The sequence below is a fragment of the Calypte anna genome, chromosome 1, assembly GCF_003957555.1.
Source record: "Calypte anna isolate BGI_N300 chromosome 1, bCalAnn1_v1.p, whole genome shotgun sequence".
NCBI lineage: Eukaryota > Metazoa > Chordata > Aves > Apodiformes > Trochilidae > Calypte > Calypte anna.
The window spans coordinates 98012695-98034140 of record NC_044244.1 but is presented as its reverse complement, the minus strand read 5'-3'; the positions used below and the strand labels follow the sequence as shown (position 1 = coordinate 98034140).

General features: G+C 36.6%; 1 protein-coding gene across 1 annotated transcript in view; it reads right to left on the bottom strand.

The window, feature by feature from the left end:
* ROBO1 (roundabout guidance receptor 1) overlaps positions 1–21446 on the bottom strand; it is a 289711-nt gene that overhangs the window by 20488 nt on the left and 247777 nt on the right. Inside the window, exons 18-22 of the mRNA XM_030447251.1 lie at positions 14933–15130; positions 11102–11128; positions 8451–8493; positions 4686–4840; positions 1137–1472 (exon numbers count right to left, since the gene is read on the bottom strand). Of these exons, the coding sequence (XP_030303111.1) occupies positions 1137–1472; positions 4686–4840; positions 8451–8493; positions 11102–11128; positions 14933–15130 (759 nt within the window). The remainder of the gene's footprint in view (positions 1–1136; positions 1473–4685; positions 4841–8450; positions 8494–11101; positions 11129–14932; positions 15131–21446) is intronic.

The following is a 21446-nucleotide window of genomic DNA, read 5'->3' as shown; positions in this document are numbered from 1 at the left end:
AGGGTATAAAAACCAAACATATTTTAATTCCAAAACAGATACGTAATACACAGTTCATGGAAGAAAATGTAATTACAAAAAATACAGCTTTCACCCTCTATAATAATAAGGAGCCACAAAAATCAAATTTTCTTTTCATCTGTTTTTGTCAAGGGAAAGTGTCACATTTTTATTGCCCTTTGAACTCCTTTGTGAGTAGATGGATCCAGTAGAGAAATCAACATTCATGTAACGAAATGAATCTTTTTACTGGATAACTTATCGCTATGTGATCACTTGAGATACAACAATCCATGCAAACAGTTTAACGTTTGACTGGGTCCAGTTCCTAGGGATACTGTTTTGCAAATCAGATTATTAAAAGAGGTTGCATGGTATCCTGGAGGACTAGTAAGAAATCACATACCTATTTCTTCCAACTCCCACACATTATATTAAAGAAACATGCCCTCAAGGCCACAGAAGTACATTCTGATGTTTCCTGTTAACACTGAAATAAATTTATTTTTAGCTTCTGGATCCACACATCTCACAGGCAGGGTAACAAAGGAATTTAGTTTCCAAAACTGTGTGTGGTAGCATTGCCTGTTGATATGTGAATCTTGCTAGGAACAAGTCTTAAATGAATTGGATCACTCCACTTGTGTCCCCAGTGTACAACACAGTACAGTTTTACAGAGTTTGATATGCAAAATTTCATTCGTTTACATGATCATGTAGATTTAATTAGTCTCCATCCACGACTGGAAAGAGTGGGTTGACCTATTTAAAATTTAAGGTAGAGTATAATGCGACTACCATGCATCTGGCTTATGAATAAAATATCTGGCCTCTGCCCTAACCAATCCCTTAACTACTATTAAATTTAAATTAATCTCAAATCCATAGGAAATTTATTTTATTTAACTCTTTTCCAAAGATACAGCTTGTTATTTTTTATAATACATTCAGTATCTGAAGGTTATTGTGGTGCTAATTAACTTTCTGACATGCTAACTGTGGATTTCTAAATCTAAAGAGGGTGAAGTCTAAAAGCACAACAGAAGACTCTAATTGCTGAACCTGAAAGCTTCAGTACTAGAAGGTCACACCTCCTCTGATGCCTAAAGAGGAGAAACAAGCTAAAAGCTCTTCACCTTTGTTTAATTTGTTTTGCTCCATAATGTTGTACTGTATGGGTGCAACCTCTTGCTTTTGCTGAACAGAGGGTTTCCAGTGTTTCTCATTTGTATCCCCGCTGCCATTGTTAACATTATTGCTGATATTTGACTGGATGAGTTGAGTGGTGGCATAAGGAGTGGGCTGCCCAGGCTGGCTGACAAATCTTCCATCCTTTAGGTTTGGACTATTGAAGGTTTTCATCTCATTGATTTTGTTGCTGAGGTCCACGTCACCATATACAGTTGACTCAGGCAACATCAGGTTTGTTTGCTTGTTGTCCAGCTGATTGTTGTAATTTGCTATACAATCGGCTAACCACAGAGGAAAGAAAGAAAAAAAGGTCATTCTGTTCGCTTCTGCTACACTTTCAATGAAATGTCCTGTAATATTTTTTAGAGCATAACTGTACAGCTTGCATCCATGAAGCATAGATACTGTGATTAATTAACTATTTTCCAGAACATTATTTACCTTATAAGCTACTGCCTTGAAAGTAGCATTCACTATTTTGATTCACTGTAAATTCACACTTACCTTGCTGGGGTTTTTCTACAGTGGCCAAATAAACATTCCCATTATTAGACATTATTCTCAGAGCAGCATAGATAGCTGATCAATAACTATGATTAAAATAACTTGCTTTGAAAGGAAAAAAACAACTAAAACTTAATAGTGGGAATAACCAAACATGACAGTCATTTCAATTGCATTTAGACTTGTACTTGAAAGAAGAAACAGAGATACAACAGATTTTTATAAAACAGATTAAAACATGATTAGACATAAGAATTAAAGAGAAACAGTACAATGTGAAAGGGAACTCAGTACCAGCAGGAAGTTTTTATTCGGTCATTGTTTCCTTGTACAATCTTGTATTTTGTTTTGAAACAAAGACAAGAAAGCAAACTGGAATTTTTGCTAACTTTTAGTTGCTCTGGATATCACAAAGTAAGTAATACCATAGTAATACCGTTATGCTGCATGCTACATATATATTATAGAGACAGCATGAATTCACTCTAATATCTATTGCATCATGAGATCACCATGTATTGCATAGAGTAAATTAGATATGTTCTGATGCTGTCTACTACTGTGTAAAACAGTGTGCCTGCCCTTGTGTGTTCTCTTGGCTTTGCGTGACAGCACCCTCACACACTTTTTACTTCTCCCCACATCCAGTCCACTGGAAGAATACAGAAGGAAGTGACACAGTCTGTGAGTCAGCAGTCAGAAGGCTTAGTAAAACCAGCGTTCAGTAGTCATTAAGCAAAAATTCTCATTATTTATCTGATTAATGCATCAATGATTACATAACAATCACTAAGAACATACTTTTTCTCTTTTAAAAATCTGTGGTATTTATGCTAATAAGCTTGATTCAAAACGTGAAGTCCATTACCTGTGGCCACAATTAATTTACTGAAGAGGGTGCTAAGCAGATACTTAATTATTTGAGCAATATACTAAATAAAATAACTACTAAATATAAATATCTACTTTCTAATTGATACATTTTTTTTTTGAGAAATATTTCCTGAAGAAAGAAAATCATTGATCCACATTTCCAGGGATGAAGGAATAGTATCATAACATGCCACACACAACTTATTATTGGACATTTCATAGCCCTCAGCTTGTGTTTTTTGAAGGCTTTACTGTTTCATATATTTTTATCTCTTACACGAGCTGTTATTTATTGCTTTTAAGCTTTGAAACCATTTCTTGGTTTCAACATTTAAAGTGTTTGAATTTCTGCTTTTTCTGCTAATCTTTCCTCTTTTCCAAGCCTTTTGTATTGGGCAATCACATATCCAGAATATTCTTCATTCCTATAATACCTTATGCTTTGCTGTAATACCCTTGCAGACACTTAGATATTTTTACCTTCTTCCACTTTCATCTACATACAATTTGTGTGTAGGGCAAACTGATACAGTGTATGCAGTAGGTACCTTTTTTAACATAGACATATTGGAATTCCTTATACAAAGTACTTAAACAAATCTATTTTATCTATATTCCAGAAGATGCATTCTGTTAAATTTTTTCATAGCATCTATTTTTAGAACATCTGTTCCCATTCAGTAGGCTTTGAGGACAGTACTATTACTTTAAAAATGCCCAGTTACTTAGCATATTCACAGCTATAGAAGTGTTATCCAACTCTTTTGCTTCAGAGCATAAGCCAAACGCAAGCTGACATAATTATTTGCCAGATTTTTCAGCTCAGAAGAGATTACTAAGAGCATCTTGTCTGACCCTGAAGCTCATAATCTCTACTTGAAAGAAAGGAATCACTTTGCAAGACAACCAAGCTTAACAGAAAATATAGTAAGAAAGAATCCACTGCACCTTGTGATGAGACTTTATAATAGTTTACAACCCTCCAAAACATGCATTCTCTTTTCTGAATTTAAGTTTCAGTTACTAGAACTTGGTATGTCTGTACTTGGCACAATAAAGTGTCTCTGTATCAATAATCTTTTTAACATAGGTATTTGTGGACATGATATCCTCAAGGAGTGTAAGATACAAGTCTCTAACATTAAAATCCCTCACCTTCCTCTGAAGCACCTGGCACTGGTCACTGTCAGCATACTGCAGGAGATGAATTACCACCATCACTGTATGACTGGTTTCACATTAATTACAGAATGTAATGCTGTTTTGCACTCAGGCACCTTCACCAGAGGTAATCATACTCCTCCAAAATGCTGGGAAATGCTACTAGCACAAATCAGCTACAGATGCTGGTATTGAAACAAGACTCATTTTCATTCCTCAACAGTAACACAAACCGGGGTAAACCAAAAGAAACCTAAGGCCTGTTTAAAACATAATGTGCAACAACTAGTGTTTCCAGATAGATTTCCCTAACTATGTTCCCATGGAATTCATGAGGTTTTCTTCAAGAGTACCCTGTATCCTGCCCAGTCTCCTGGGAACTACCACTTAACCTCACATTTCGTAATTGCTTTTAGAGTGTGAAGTTAACTTCTTTATCCATACGCCCTAAACAGAAAAGCAGCTATCCAATTCTGTATAGAATGGCACCCCAAGGGAGGTTTTGAATGTGCTAAAGTAGACTGTCTTTCAAGTCCTCTTGCAATGTTTTATTTCTTGCTTCTCATCACACTCAAACCAGAAGGAAAATCTCAATGAAGTCATTTTAGTACTTCTCCATCCAAGCAACAAGAATGTACAGAACAACCTAAAAATGACCTTATCTGCTCTTTTTCAGATGCTAAACACATACCAGCTCAGTATGAAGTTGGGCAACACTGAACGTTGCAGGGGTTCCTTTAGCTTGCTACAGCTATTCAAAAGGAACCAAAAAAAAAAAAAAAAAAAAAAAAAAGATCCAAAATGGGGCTTAAAGCATGATCATGATACAGAGGAGAAACTGTATTAAGTCTAAATGCACTGGAAATCAGAAAACCCAAACCAACCTGTATACTCCCTCAGGTATTAGAAATATACACTCTATAAAGATTCCTTAGCAAGGTAGAAACATATCTAACCTGGTCGACTGTATGTGGTAAGGTTGCTATCACTGTTGCCATTGCCAGAGGTGCAGCAGTTGATGGAGCAGTCGTTGTGATTGTTCCCTGTGTTAGGCCAAGTATCTGCTAGCCATGGCTGAGTGGCTGGTTCACTGATGTTTAGGAGTCCTGGCCTTTAAAAACAAAGTTTGGTCATTTCAAAAACTAAACAAAGGCATTTTCACATTGCAAGAATATTCTTCTCAACAGGTTAGATATAATATCACATATTTAAAAGATTGAGCACTAGCAAATACAGCTTGATTCAATTATTTAATGGTTTCTGGTCTCCTAAGTAACCTTTTACTTGCTAAGATACTCTGAAATGAAGAGCCACGGACAATGTCAGTTCAGTTTGCTGACTATATACCTATACGTTTCATACTATAGCTACACATTGGTGTACAACCTTTACCTGCCACTTTGTTGTTTGTTTGGTTTTTTTAATATTTCTTTTTCTATTACAGTTTCATTTGTTGTTGCTAACCTTTATCACTTTCTTAAAGAAAGTGAGATACAGAAGGGGAAATTGGAAAGTCAAACCAACAAAAAGATTCACACATGGAACTAAAATGGCTGTAATAAGAGCTGAGTTTGGATGTGAATACATCCAAATTCTTAAGTGATTTATGAAGCCAAGTTTTTCTCATCACCAGTTAGTACCACTGTAGTAGGTCAAAGGGAACAGTAGATGACAGAAACCTCTGTTACTTGGGAGTATTTGGGTCTCCACATCCTGAGTGTGTGATACATCTTTGTTAATGAGTTGGTCACTTGCTTCATCTTTGTGCGGGTGGAACAGCAGCAGATTCTCAGAAAGTTTGAAGCAGCTGGAAATACTCAAAACCTTTAAGTATATCCAGTATCTATGCTTCATAGTGGCTGCATTTGAAAGAAAGTATATTTCTGCCATCGGCTTAAAGAAATGGCATTCCTTGTTTTCCAAGTTGCTGATTTTTTCTAATGAGTGTGAAAGATGCCCAGATGTTTTGTAGAATCTTTGGTGTCTCTTCTATTTTCACACTAACAGTGCAATGGCATCTTATAGAGTCCATATAAGTAGCATAGCCCAACAACTTAAAATTGCCTTTTAAAACCTAATGTGCTTCTAAAATAGATACTTTTAGCCACCTTCATCTATATATTTTTAAAAAAAATTATCAGGAAACTTTCCATCTGAAATAGTGCAGAACCTAGTCTCTGTACTATTAGAAGTGATGTTGTTTAAAAATAAAATATGCTAATCCTCTTAAACTGCAAATTGAGAATACTGCATGCAGTTAGTTGTGGGGGGTATAGCCTGTCAGTGCCGCAGGCTTAAGTCATAGACTTAGATCTGTACATATGTGTGTATATATATTTCTGTACTGCATATGTCACCTGATAATTTAACACAGGAGATGATGAGGCTTGACTTACAGTTAGGCTAAAAAACCAGCCATTACACACACACTAAACAAATATTTTTTTCAAATCTGAAATAAACGTACAGCTATGTAGTCCTTTGAGCAGGTCAGCTGTCTTGAAACACTCTGGTTTTTTTCCTACAACTCTGCTCCTACAATGAAACTGTACTTCAAGACATTAAAAGCCTTCCAAAATGTTTCAGCAATCTCACGACCTGTGTACTAGATCTTTGGATAGAGTTAAAGGTCCTTTGCTTCTAAAATTCACTTTGCATTCATGCCTGCTGTCATGTAAGAAATATAGCATGTGGTAAATAAGTAGACAAAAAGTATTGATTGGAGCCAAGTACAGGCAAAAGATTCTTGCATTACAGCTCCATTGCCTGGTGATGATCGGAGACCACAATTTCCAAAGATCTTTCCAAAGCTTTGCAGCACATTCCTTGAATTACTGTAGTGGGTCTGGGGTGAACAGATAAAGTGGCTGTGTGGGTGCCTAGCTGCTGCCAGGAGTCAATCCACCACAATTACCATTACTTGAATCCAGTCTAGAAAAGGGATTGACACAGAAATGGGTATTTTTTCAGCATCGCAGAAGTGGGGATAATGCTGAAACATGTCCCTTGTGACATCCTGAATTCTGAATAATGCCTTAGCACGCTCATGTAATGTAACTGCACCTGGTAAAAATGCTAAACCTCTCCAAAATATTACAAATATAATGTGAGGAAGAGGAAGCCTTAGGTTTGGAAATGAAACTAAAGGTACGAGATGCAAAAATAATCTATTTTCTGTTGCATACTTGCAGAAGTATGCTTCATATTCTACAAAATACAGTACAACATAATACATTCTGTAAATGCTACATATGCAGATGAACAAAAGAAGCATAGATGTTTAGCACCTTGAATCAATTTCAGGGCTAGTTTGTGACACTGATCCTTCAAACTAGGATGGTAAAAAATGACGCTGCTTCTCTAGCATTACCAAAATGCCTGTATGTGATGTAGAGACTCCTGGGTTCATCCCTGTCCTCTGAGCCTATGCGAGTGTGCTTTGTCTAGCTTGTGCTATGGAAGAGAGAGAAAGCACAGTGGCACAAAGAACACAAAGGATGTTAACTGTGTATCTTTTTGAACAACCTTGTCAGGGAAGGAGAGTCTTCATCTCTGTTCTCTCTTATTTTCTCACTATCCTGGGGTGAAGGCAGCAACCCAGTGATTTACAGAGTTTTCCATTCAAAAATCACATGGGAACTGTTCTAGAGGTTTTCCTCCCATGGTTTTATGGCTACAGCAACAGAGCAGCACAGAGTGCTGGACAGAGATATCTGCAATTTCTCTTAATGTGCCAGGTTCAGCAGCAATAGCATCACCTCTGCACAGCATTCAAGCAGACTGGGAATGTGTAATTTTATGCCTAATCTTTACCATTACCAAATTTTTAGTATGGTCTTGCAAATTAGGAATCACAAGACAGGAATTTTTTGTCCAGCTGCTCTTAGAGATTTCAGATCTCATTTAAGTATCATGCTAAACCTTTAACTGAGATGCTTATAAAAACGGCACACTTGAATGTGACCTAGAAAAAAACCAGGTGTGCTACTGAAGTGACACTGCTCTGACAGTGGTTTCTACAAAAAATGGGTTTTTTTTGCCTACTGAAGAAAACCCCAGCCATACACTAGTAATGTAGCTTATTGTTTTGTCCACTGCCATTCATTAAGTAAACCCAGTAAAAATGTTTCAGTTAAATGTTCAGTCTGGAATGGGCTAGGTTCTCAAAGCAGAGGGCTTTAAATTTAAAACTTACCTGTTTCCCTTTCATTCAGTGCCCCATCCCTTGTAAGCAGTTAACAGTTCTGCATTCATAGCAAGATTTTTTCTTAAAAAGTCATAAGTCATTTATGTCTTCAGCAATTTTTTCCAATAAACCTGTTCTTTCTTTGTAGTATTTGTGAACCAGATATATTCCTTAATCTTCATAAATGCCATGACTTAATTACTTTTACTCCCTTAATCAGCTGGTAAGCCAGGTCTTTATTTTGAAGTTAAAGTGCTCCCTCTCCTGCTCATTTTTTGAGATGCAGTTTTTACAGGTTAACAAAGCTGAAAATACTACAACTCATTCTTTGGAAATCAACCTAAATATTCAAACCACACACCCTCCTTCTAAACTGAAAAATATATGGCCAAAAAGGTATAAATTTTTATAAGTAAGTAAAACGTATATTTTCAAGTGATTATTCTTCCATCACTCACAAGGACAATCATACTCCTATCATTCTTAGATTTAGTTGCACATGGTTTACAGCTTTAAAAATGAAGCACATAATTACCTGCCTCCACTGCTTACAGCCTCTCCTCCTCTCTGATACGTAACTGAAATAGTTAGAGATAAAGAACAGAAATAATTTAAAAATCATAGAGACTTAAAAATGACAGTATTACATTTGCCTTTGTTACATTTTAGCTGACAATAAATGTGCATTGTTTATACATTCATTCTAAATATAATTCAGAAAGCTGTTCCTTCAAATGCTGATTTAGATATAATACTTGTGCTGCTTGGTAACTGCTGGTCTTAGCTCCAACAATGTTTTCTATTTCAGTAATGTTTTGAACCACACAAACACATGTATTGATTAAGAAGGCAGGAAGCCATGCATCAGCTTGAACTTAACATAACTCTGCTGACTTCAGTGGAGTTACTCTGTGGAAGAATTTAGGTCATATATTTATTTCATGAATGGCTTGATGTTAAAGCTTTGCTCCACTGTATTATTTTGCTAAGATTAAAGAGGTATCATGATTCTGTAACAGACACTACATCCAATGTAAACAATGGCAATTACAGCTGAAAGTACTGCAAAAACACATACTCTTTCTGAATGTTACTGCATTATACTCAGGGAACAAGCACCTCTCAAAGTCCACAGAAGCTTCATATTTTGCAACATTTCACAACTGGATTTATTAATGATACTTTCTCTAAAAATTTAAATCTACAAATCTTGGTAAAAAATGTCTGGCAGAAAGAATACTTCATAAATTAGAAGGAACGGTTTTGCTAGGATTTCAGAAGCATTACACATCAACAAAGTGGATGTCCACATTAATTTCTTTGTTGGCATGGACTGTACATCCTTCGCAGGAAGCATCATGGTTAAAGAGTTAGTTTTTAGGCTTCAAACATCCAAGAAGAAACAGTGCTATAAAATCTGCAGGTTTGCATTGGGTTTGGCAAAGGGTTAAGGAGATTGCCTCCCTGCAAATGCTGATTGATTCTATATTTTCCGACTAGGAATGTGTTGAAAAGAAGCAGCCAAATTCTGCTCTTTAGAAGAACTCCAAACTAGGAGTCTGCAAGAGAGAGATAAATGCTGGCAGTGATTATAATAACAGGATTAAAATGTAGGATGCATTGCTACAGGTAAGTCTTACTATAGCTAATGCTAAAGAAGAGGGTCTGGTCCTATTTAAAGTCAATGGAACTAACAACTGGGATCCTAAAGAGAAATGTGGTTGGGTTTTTTTCCCTTTAAATGTTTTACATACTTAGTGTTTTTTCCAATTTCTTCTTTAAAACTCTCACTGCTATTTATTTTTCAGCTCCAACAAAGCTGATGGAGTCCTGATATTTTCTTTTAATGTTAAGAATCCAACAGTGAAAATATAGGTTAGCTAACCTACCAACCTCTGCAGTACTTCTGTAATGTTCTACAATTGTAACTGCAATAGAAGCCTTCTGTTAAGCCAATTAAAGTAACAGGAAAATAATAATAGCTTGAATTAAGTCTTCACAGTGGATATCAAAGGACTTCAGAAACACAAAGGACCACTCTGACTCATGCCTAGAGGTAAGCAACTGCACTGAACATAATAGGATGAGTCTTGAAATAAGACACTATTAAATGTGGATAAGAATCTAGCCCATTATGATTTAGGTCTAGCTGGATGCACACAGGGAGATGTGGGATTGCTTCATTTTCAGCCTAACTTGGAAGGATGTAACTCAGCTGCTTTCCAGAGGCCAAATTAGTGCAGTGTTCATCTTGAGTCTGCAGAGCAGGCAGCAGGTGGTTTTTTACCTTACCTTAACATACATGTCCTGCAAGTCTTATAGACCTCTTGCAAAAATAAGGGATTTAGAACACAAAAGGAAGAAATAACCAATCTGTTTACTCAAGCTGTACCTGAAGGTAATGCATGCAATATACTGGTGGGTACTGAATGTGTTGAGTTGTATTTAGGGAAAAAGCTGCTGAACTGCCAGACTATGGGACCGACTGAAGGTCAGATCTATACACTGGAAAGGCTCTCACAAACTTCAGTAGACTATGGCTCAGGTTATGCTGTATTTTGTACATTTCTGAGCAAACCTAAAGAGGATGATTTTAAACCTATCCTGAATTTGAAATGCACCTCTTTGTAGAAAATGATATTTTAAAACTTCATAGCACAAATACAGTTTAAGGCAATAAGCAGAGAAATCTATCTGCTGAAACACTGATTTTCTCTATCTTCCCAAGCAGACAATTCCTTAACACTGGTTTAATACAGGTTCAGTGGAAAGAAAAGAAGCAAATGTTTCACCAGCTGTTATTTCACTGAGTCCTTTCAAGTCAGCATTTGGGCTCTGCTAAGTCATTCCTCCTGCATCAGAAGCACCTTTTGCATTGCTAGATGCAGAAGGCCACATTAGTCCATTCCAAGGCAAGAAGAGAGCCCAGGTTGTAAAAGCTATCATGCTAAAAACAGTATGTCTGCATCAAATGGTATGTTACAAAACAGTACACACAGAGGAAAAAAGCATCAGCTACAAAGGAAATATACACTATTTAGAGAATGAAATAATGATACCTGTCATTAATTAAATTGTTTAAAATAACATTCAGAACAGCTGGACTGGTTATGTCAGAAAAAGAGAAACAGTACCACAAACACATGCTAAAGTAACAAAGAAGGGGGGAAAAGTGCAAATATATACCTGTTGGTGTGAAGGTAAAAGACGGGACTGAAAAATCAAAACAAAATACAAACTGGTTATTAAGCTGAAGAGAGAAAGGGAAACATACCACATTAGTATAAATCTAGCAGACAGCTGAACACAAAACAAATGTATATAACTAACCCAGTAGTTCAGTTACACTGATATAGAAATAAAATTAAATCTGCCATTCAAAAAGAAGCTTGTGTCTGCAGGTACCATTCAAAAAAAAAAAAAAAAAAAAAAAAGCTTGATATTCGATTGTGGTCTTCAGGTGACTGAACCGTGTCTTAGCCTTTTGAATACCCCTCAGTTTGGTATTTTAAGTTTTTTTTCTGAAAATCCTAGCATAAACAGCCCCCCCCACCACCACTTTTAATAATTTTAGAATGCAGAATGAAAAATTCCTTAAGAAGGCTTTATCAAGGTCCTATTGGATCTTATCTGCAGTTCACTAAATAAATGGTCATTACGCTAAACTAATAGGAATACTTAAGTATTCAGTAAGGAATAATAATATAAAGGAACAAAGAGAACTACTGTTTTACTGTTTTGTTAATCAAGAATGGCACCAACTCTTACTGTAATAAAGGCATGGAAATCTCCTGCAGCAATTAATTTTTGTTTTCATAGATGAGGCTTAAACAGAGCTGTTATCTTTCTTAAATAATCACCAAAAAAAGGTAAAAGATCTCTCTAGATGTAACACTTTTCTACCTTTCAACCTTTGGTTTTAAGAGGGAAAGGTTAACAATAGAACAATGACACACAATGACTCACAGCTACAATAAATCCTCTTTGGATCAATAGGATTTCTAATCCAAATACAGAGCACCAGCATCTGCTCTTCGTATTAGCACATGCTCCCCCTCCTGTTGACAAGACAGTACAGTTTTTTTAACACTGATGGGCAGAAAAAGGCTAGCACTGCCTTTTTCAACCTAATGCCATCGAAGAGAAATAATAAAATATTCACTAAAACTAGCCTTTAAGACAGAATCTGACCAGCAAACCTGGTACAAAAAGAAAAGGCTCTGTCTAACAGAACAATTGCTCAATACAATTTTTACAAGAAACAAATTTTACAGTAACTCATTTTGGGGGAGTCCAGATTGTCTTGTTAGAATTTAAGATATGCTGTAGTTTTTCACCCCTTTTACCAAGTCAATTTATTTCCAGGGATATGACACTAAGCAAAAAAATCAAAACCTCTGAGCCTTCCTCCATTTTAGGCTGCGTCTGTAGCACAGCTCCTTATCTTGGGAATTCCATTGTACTTTCTTTGAGATAGGCCTTTCACACAGTCAAGTTTAATTTAGCTACATTCAAAAATAGGGAACCTTAGTAACAAGCCTTCATTAAAATAGAAAGTGCATTTAAACCAGAGCTATTCAAAAGAGAATCAAGTGTCTCAAAATTAATTTGCCGTCACAAGGACATGAAAAAAAAATCTTAAACTACTGTCTCATTGCTCTCCTGTGACTAAAGTACTAAATCTAGTTTAGTTTCTTAAGGAACTGAGGAACAGATGAACAGAGGTTCAACTAAATTAAATCTTTATCGCTACCACATGAAAGAAAAACTTAATTCTCAGTGCTTCTATTAATAAACTCTTCTGAGTGTGTAAGACTCCTAGTACAATATGCATGTGTGGGAGTAGTCAAGTATTTTAACAGATGTCAGGACTGTAGCTATATATAAAGATAAGGAAATAAATGCAAGACTGAAGAAAATCTTGGGCTTGCAGTGATGATTTGATGCACTGCAGAGAGGTAACCTACTTTGCAATGTATATTTCACAGAAGATGTTGGTTTTTGGTTTTTTTCTTTTTCTAGAATACTTTATAATAGAGATGCAGACCCTAGTTTTTTGAGTATTTTCATTAAAATCCCCACCAAATTACACAAAAGATATTTTTACTGGTATCAAAAAACACAGCTGTTTTTAACAATAGCTGATGTCATTAAAGTAACCATTTTTAAAGGACAAATTGTATGCCTTTTGCTTAATCATAGGTACTGCTGAAAGCATAGTGATGTTAGTTTGATAGAACTATAGAAAGGCAGTATGGCAGCATGCTATTAGTAAAACAAAACAGCGCAGGCCAGTGCAGCAGTAAATGTTGGGATCTGTCTTGTCTAAGAAATCCTAGCAGAATAAAATCAAAGGTGAAATTCATCCCTCATTTCTGTGGCTACAATTCTATTACAACCACCTTGCCTGAAGTTTACCACAAGCATTGACACTTCACTAGCATGGAGGACACAAGCTCTGCAACACTCCAGAGCTACTTCCAGGTTTCCACTCACTCAGTGGCTATTTTTAGCACTGCTTCCCTTTCCTGGCAACACAGTGAAACTATTTGAAAAGATTTGTGTTGTATTTGCTTGTCTGTCTTGCCCATCTTGTTTGTTCTAGAAGTGACTAAGGAACTTAGATCTATTGACACCTTTCCTAAATTAAGATATATGCACCTTTTAAGCTTAGTTCTATCTTTTGATTGCTAAATATCAAACATTCTCCCTATACTCATAGAATCATGGAATGGTCTGGATTGGAAGGGACCTTAAAGATCATCTAGTTCTAACCCCTAATGCCATGGGCAGGGACACCTCACTTTACACCAGGTTGCTCAAAGCCCCATCCAGCCTGGCCCTGAACGAACACTTCCAGGGAGGGGGTATCCACAACCTCCCTTACTAGGGGGAGAAAGTAACAAAACTCAAATACATGCACATTTTGGATACCATATACAAAAGCAGCATAGGTAACTGCACATTTTTCTTGCTTTCATAATTTAATCCACTGTAAGAGTGCTTACAGCTACATTGAGGAAAAAAGATGGTAGAAACACATGTAAAATCAGGTTTTTTTCACATCTTCATAGTAAATAATGACACCATTTTGTGCTTAGTATGGACATTTATACACAGCACAAGCCCATATTCACCTTGAACAACTGAACTGGGGGATTTCCTCAAAAGCAGGATCTCCCACCCTCTGATTCATATCAGATTTTAACACTTCTCATTCTTTGAGTGCCTATGAGGTACTGCTTTGAGATGTAATGAATGGCAGCTTATTGAATTCAGCTTTAACTTCAGGGCTTAATCAAAAGATTATTGATATTTTCTTTTTTTGGTCACAGGGTATCCTATAAAGCCCTGCTTGTCCACTGACAAGCTGATGTAAAAGGTATCAATAACATGAAAAAGAAGAGTGCTTCAAGTCCTATTGTGCCATTCTAACCAAATGCAGATGCAAGATATGATAGCCCCAGGATTCAGTCCTAAAGACAGGTCTCACAACAGCCTTTATGAAAAGAGCCTTGGAAAGTATTATTGACTGTTGTGCTTTTGCAAATGGCCACTTCACCACAGTACCCTGGAACTCAAGTATACGCACCAAAAGTGTTACTGTAATGTACACCACTGTTAGTATTCTTAGCAGCAAGCAAAAGACTGAAGAGGAGGGACAATGGACTGCAATCCCCTTGGCTCCTTTCCAGATGGTAAAGTGTGTCAGGTAGCAAGAGCATATTGGAAGCTCCCATCCTGAGAACCATCGTGACATTTCTCCTTTGTAGGAGTACTTTTATGAACAGCTAGTCCTGGTACCTTGCTAAAGGCATTAAAGCCAGGTTTAACACATTATGTAAATTTTGCTGCTTTCTGCATTGGCTCCTGTTCCACGCTTCCTGAAAGGACTGAAGTTGGTAATTCCTAATCATCAAGTCTTAGAAGACCAAGAGAATGAAGTGTTTACAACGAAGTAAATAGCCAGTGAGCAGTCATTCAGCAGCCAGTGGCTTGAAATAAATAAAATGGCACCTTTTCTGATACCAGCGTAAGTACTCGAGAGTCCATTTCGCTTCTTCCTGTGACGATACAACCAGATGCTGAAGACCATAAGGATAATCCAGCAGGCTGCACCAATTCCAGCAATGAAGGCAGGCTGCTTTACTACATCAGAAATCTGCTGGGCTAAACTGACTTGATCTTCTGAAGACACAGGGTTTCCATGAGAATCTGAAAAAGAGACACCCAAAAGAGCCAATTAATTTGAATAAGCAGCTGTAAAAGGCAAAATAAAAGGAACTGACATTTTTTCAAAATCAAATCATTCAAACTGTTCTTCAAAGTGTCTCTTTACAGGTCTAAATAGAAACTGTTTGTTTTCCATACAAGACAAGTATCTCCAACTTGACTGACTTTTGACTGTTTACATTCTATACAAGTAGAAAGTTAGCCTCATAAATTTCAAACTTGGTGACTGGTATTTATTTTAGCAAAGCAACACCAGCTTCAGAAGCTTATTCAGAGTCTGTAAAGAACGTAGCAAGTAGAAGAATGCTCAGATATGAAATGTGTAGTACTTTTTATTAGTTCTACTAATGGCTGGAAGTCAGCTACACAGATATCCATTCTCATGACTGAATATCACCAAAGAATTCTAAGTTCAAAGGGTATTTACATGAGGTCAATATTGAGGGACATGTTTTAATTCACCAGTTCCTGACTTATGACTTAACTCTTGCATTACACAGTCTAATGTACTCTTTGCATTGTCTTACTTTGACCTCAGTTAAAAAACACTGAATATTCAAGGTACGTAAAGATGCAAAAGTACAAAATAACCAATTCGGCCCTCCTGACATAGACAGAACAGCTAAAGGATAGCTAAAATAGGAGTTATGAATTGATAAAAATAGTTAAGCAGTCTCATTATTACTGAAGAAGCAGAACTTTTAAAAAACAGGTTATCCTTTAAAAATTTCACATCAAAACAAAAAACATTTTCCCACACATTTTTCATCTGTTTGGTTTTTGGTTTTGTTTTTTTGTTTTTTACTAGAGAAAGCACCTATAAGAATCAGTCCTTTCTGCTCTTTCTGTATTGAACTTTTGCAAGAACCTCCTAGAAAGAGCAGTAAGAATATTCAGTCAGTGACCAGTGTTTTCCAAACTGAAATGAAACAACTCCAAGATAAAATATGGCCTTCCTCATTTTTTACCACTACAGTGAATGCTTACTGGAAATTTCATTTCTGCACAGGGTGAAGGCAAGAATTCAAAACCTTTACTCAGAGTGGATATTGCTTTACATATTCCATGGCTTTATCTCTGAAATACCCATTCTTACTGTTCTGTAAATCCAACAGTTAGTTGCTTTTTACTATGAGCAGTGACATCAGACTCAGAATGACAGATTAGTGTTTTACGAAGAAAAGAACTGTTTTTAATTCTATTAGTATAAACTGTGTAAGAAATGAAAATCTGTTTACTTAAAAAACAGTAACTTTTCCTTATGGACTAAGCAGAGAATATATTCTTTTATTTTTTTTTTTTTTTAATGATGACATGTCTCGTGTTATTCCAAAATAAGTCTAAAAGAAAATGTAATATAACTAGGAGATGGAATCACTATAAACCATGCAAATAAAAAACTTTCCCTGGAAAAGGATATCTTTTCAAATGGGAAATGTTTAAATTGGTAAGAGCTTCTTCCAGTGAAGAAATCCAGTTTTCAATTTTTGCAACATCAAAGTCAAATACCAAGCCAAGGAATCACCACTGACTTTGACTGCTAACTTGCTGGAAATATTCCATATTTCAGGGTCCTTTATCTTCTGTGATCCTAAGTGCATTGCCTAGCCTGAAAGTTCACCAGGCAGACTCATTCTCTCCTTACTAACATACCCTTTGTGTCTGCTGGGTTTATAGATTTCATGCCTATTTGTGCAAGGTTAAGATGGGTTGCTTCATATTTTATGGAGACAGCCAAGTGGAGTTCCACAGAAGTGTCTGGATGGGCTTAAACGTATAAAGTATACTGTGACCAATGAATTAAATCTGTCACTCGCTATCTCATCTTCTGTCTCTTCGCAGCTGAGGCCATATTAAGATATGAAAAGTTGCACCATCACTTTTTTCAAAGTGAGTAAGCCTACTATTTCTGTATTTTTAAACAGCTACATTACCTCTCACATCTTAATGGAATACAACAAAAGATTTCAGGGGAATCTATGCTCCTGAATAAATAAGACTGGTAAGTATTTTTTTTTCAAATCCTTTAAACATATATGTATATTTAAAACAATAAATCTAGGGGGTGAGGAACAATCAAAGCATAGAAGCTAAATAAGAATGATTTTTGAACATGTCAATAATTCAGCCATACAGAAGGAGCGTACTTCTATATATATTGGAACATTTCATATTGCTCAACGCATGTCTGAAGATTATAAAATACTGAAGAATCTCTTTGAATACCCACTGTTTTAACTTTTAGTTTAGATTCATTTCATGCTATTATTTTGCTAGATATTGCAAGCTTGAGAATAGCATAATAAACTAGGTTTATGGCACGCTACACATGGGTGGACTGTCAGAGCCATTATATTAAATTAGCTGGTATATATTTACACAAACATTGAAAAGTGCATATATGTTAATGCAGTCACATAAGCAGCATCATAGAAAAGAAGAAGGAGGGCTTTCAAGAGGCCACATTTGACCCATGTCCCACTCCTCTTATAATTCAAAAATAGAAGGTAAGCTAAACATAAAGCAAAGAAAATGAAATATAGCAAAGCCCACATTACTAAAAATTTTCGGAAAGAGTATCACTGATGCCTTTTTTTTGAGAAGGGTATCTTCCCATGCCATGATAGTCCTGTGAGATCCTGACTGATCCACCAGGAAAAAAGCTCTTGAATTAAAAAAGTACTTTTTCTTCATCTCAGCAAATTTCTGGAAGCTTTGACTGAGATATAAACGGTTCATAATCAACATTCCTGTTCCTGCTTGCACTCCACAGGGAGATGTGCCAAAATAATAAGTGAACATAAACATCCTACAGCAGAGAGCATCTTGCTGCCAGAGCAGCAGCCGCAGCATTTGATGTACTTGAAAATGCCTCAGAGTTGTTGGAGCAGGCTGATCCCACAACTCCCTGAAACCAGCATATTATCACAGTGACTCATCCCTTCTTCTTCTTCTTCCTCCCCAAGATAAGAGCCTTCTTTTTAATCACAGATCATGTTGCTATGGCTATTGCTCACAGGTTATGTGATCTGACTCTTCAAGCTCCAAGTTTCAAACTTCAATGAAAACTCATTAGAATTTACATCGAAAAGAACCGAGACATCTAAATTTCAAATGTTAAATATTAATAATAGCAACAACATAAAACTAACATTTGAAGGTGTGAACTGTAATACTATTTTACACTTAATATTGGAATGCCAAAGACTCAAAAAAACAATGAAATTCCAGGTTCACAGGTGTTCAAGCAACCTTAACTTTGCCCTGTATGTGTACAACCTATGGCACTGTACATTTCATAGAATCAGAATTGGCTGGGTTGGAAGGGACCTCAGAGATCATCCTGTCTCATTTAGCATAAAAAATGTAAAGGAAGAAGTAAGGAAGAAATTTTGTTGACAGAACTTGAAAAACACCTGGAATCTGCAATGTAATGTCTGAGTTTTTCCTCAAATACATGTGCATGATGCAATATGAAGATTATTTAGTAAAATATTACCAGGTTAAGAATATGCTATTTTGTCTCATTTCTAATGATACACATTTCTAAAACTGGAAAATATCAGTTTTGCAGTTATACAGTTTGAGGAGAGAGCACAGAACTGTTTTGGAAGGGCTTGCTCTGAGGGGAAAAGATCTTACTTTCTTCTGATCATTTTCAGGCCACAAGAGAAAAATATCAACAAAAAAACCCCCAACCTTTATACAGAAATGCTTGAAGGGCTGACAGAATAAAACCCTGAAGGCATGCTACCTAGTTCATAAATCACACCTCCTAAATGAAGCAATTAGAATAAGAAAGATTCAATGAGACTTTACAATGTTTTGTACACGTGAGACATCCGCTGCTTGAATAATGCGCTCCATGTTCATAATAATTGTGCAGACATCAAATAACTGCATAACATACATTCATACAAATAATAAATTTAAGAGTAATATTAACTGCAGTTAAGGAGCTTCTCAGAGTTGATATCCTGAACAAAATATGTTGCATTATGGTCCGGTTTCACTACTTAATTGACAACAAGAATAGTTAATACTGCTTGAGCTCTGCTTGGTTGTGTCCCATCACTGTACAAAACTGAGGCTGGAGCTCAGCAAAAATTTTGTGTGATAATTCTTACCATTTTTGTTACCGATGTCCTAAAGTTGTTTTGTGACGAGAAAAAATGTTTTATCAAAATTCTCTAATTTCTTCTCCACACCATAGTATTATAAGCACAATATAGTGAGCTGTGGCTAGCTCTCATGAAATAAAATTTATTTTCTTTAACACCAAAGCTCTTGCAGTCTTTCTTTATGTAAAAAATAACTTCTAAAATTAACACGTAAATGGTTTTACAGCCCTTGGAGTTCTACAGAAAGAATTAAAAGGTCATTTAAAAATCAAGAGAAAAAATCAGAAGCCCCAAGGGGAATTTTTTAAGAAGACACATGATTTTTCAGTTGATCTCATGATTTTAAATACCAAAAGGCGATTTTTGTTATTAACAATCAAGTATATGATTGGTTTGTCCCAGGTGGCATGGGAAGTCTGGGGCACTGCAGCTCAGTGAGCTGCTTCATGTTCGCTAAGACATGGAAAATGAAAGAGCTTTGAGCTTACAATTTGTATCTGTCTTTGTAACAGGTTAAGTGTGTGCAAAAGGTCAGTTATCACAGCTCAGCTGATGCATGGGACTGCAACTGCACGCTTCAGCTCTCAGGAAATCCAATTTCTCTTGTCCTCCCCTCTCCTTCTGGTAGGTGGTCCCCAAGAGATGAAGCTTCATCTTGTCGCCCACCTGGCTGAAACTCTGCCCATTTCTCAGCCACAAACCTAGGACCACCTTACAGAGCACACAGTCTCAAATACAAGGTTGTGCAAGAGAGCAGGCTACACTGAGGAAAAAAGCCTCTTTTTGGATGCTCTAGAGCAACCCACAACCTAGTCTCACATTTTTGTAAGACAAACACACTAAATTTTAAATGAAAATTATGATTTCAATGAAAAGATTAGGGGAGAAAACAATAAGTTGATTTCTAAATCGCATAGCAAATCCTGTTTCTCTGCACAGAATTCTTGATCGGTTTTAAAAATATAAGGATTGTACTAATTCAGATATCAGGAAAAAAGTTCCTGAAGGACTAGTCGGGATCAGTGACAGAAATGTAGAAACTTTAAGTTGTCAGTGGCAACACAGTTCCTAGAGGATTGATGTACAGGGAATGAGGACTCTTTCAAACCTTCTAGAAGGCATCCTTAGTCCTCTGTTCTCCCCTTCCCTGGCCTCCCTTCCCTCTCCCTGAAACCATCTAATTTATTGCTGGTGAAAAGTGCCAGTTGATGACATCAACAAATTAATTTTCTTTCTTCTGAAGCGCTACCAGAAAACTCCAGTGTCTGCTCCACCCCCCTGCTGGGAGCACTTCCAAGAACTAAGAATCTGATTCCTTGCGGGGGCTGCAGGAGAACTTGTATCACAGGGTAGAGTTTGCTAAACTGCAGCCGTTCTTCTGCCTTGATGGTTTTAGGCTGATCTGTGCTACTAAAAGGTACTGCTCATAAATTTAAGTGCTACATTTCAGCAGCCTCCTCCAGCTGATGAAAGAACTGCAACACTTTCTAGATGCTTCCTTGTGCTGCTTCTAGTGTGGATCTCCACAAGACCCCAGGTCTTTGCAGTGAAACATGGTTATGGGAGTTTGAGTGTATGTAGATTTACCCATGCCACTTAACAAGAAGTAAGCAGTAAAGGCTATGGAAGCAAAACACAGCGGTGGGGAAATAAATGGATTCTGCCAACTTACACTTTTGAACATCCTCTGGTGTGTGTGTGATTGCTCCACTCTTTCTAATGTAGTGACAGTAGAGGCCAGGACCCCAGAAGCAGGCAAAAATTTTGCCCTGGCAGAACCTCATCTGTTTCTTTTCCCACTTACCAAAGCCCTGAAGTGATTAAATTCCATTATAAATTTCACCTTCATTTAGCATTTGCTTATCACCAGAGGGGAAAAAAAAAAAAAAAAAGTGGTTATGAAGTTTTTGGCTTTGAATATCAAGGCTACGCCACTATTTTAAACCCCATAAACCTCAGTAATTAAAATTTTCAAAATCCAAGCTGTACAGAACAAACTTGACCTTGACTGGAAAGCTGGCTACAAGGAAGCTGTGAAAGGAAGTTGGCTGCAGGAAGGAAGGAACAGTCCAACAAATAACTAAGAGGTTTTGCACATATTAGTGGAATATCATATAGATTGTGTGTAATTTTGTTTGTAAAATCTGTACTAAGGTAATTGGGAATCATATTCCTGT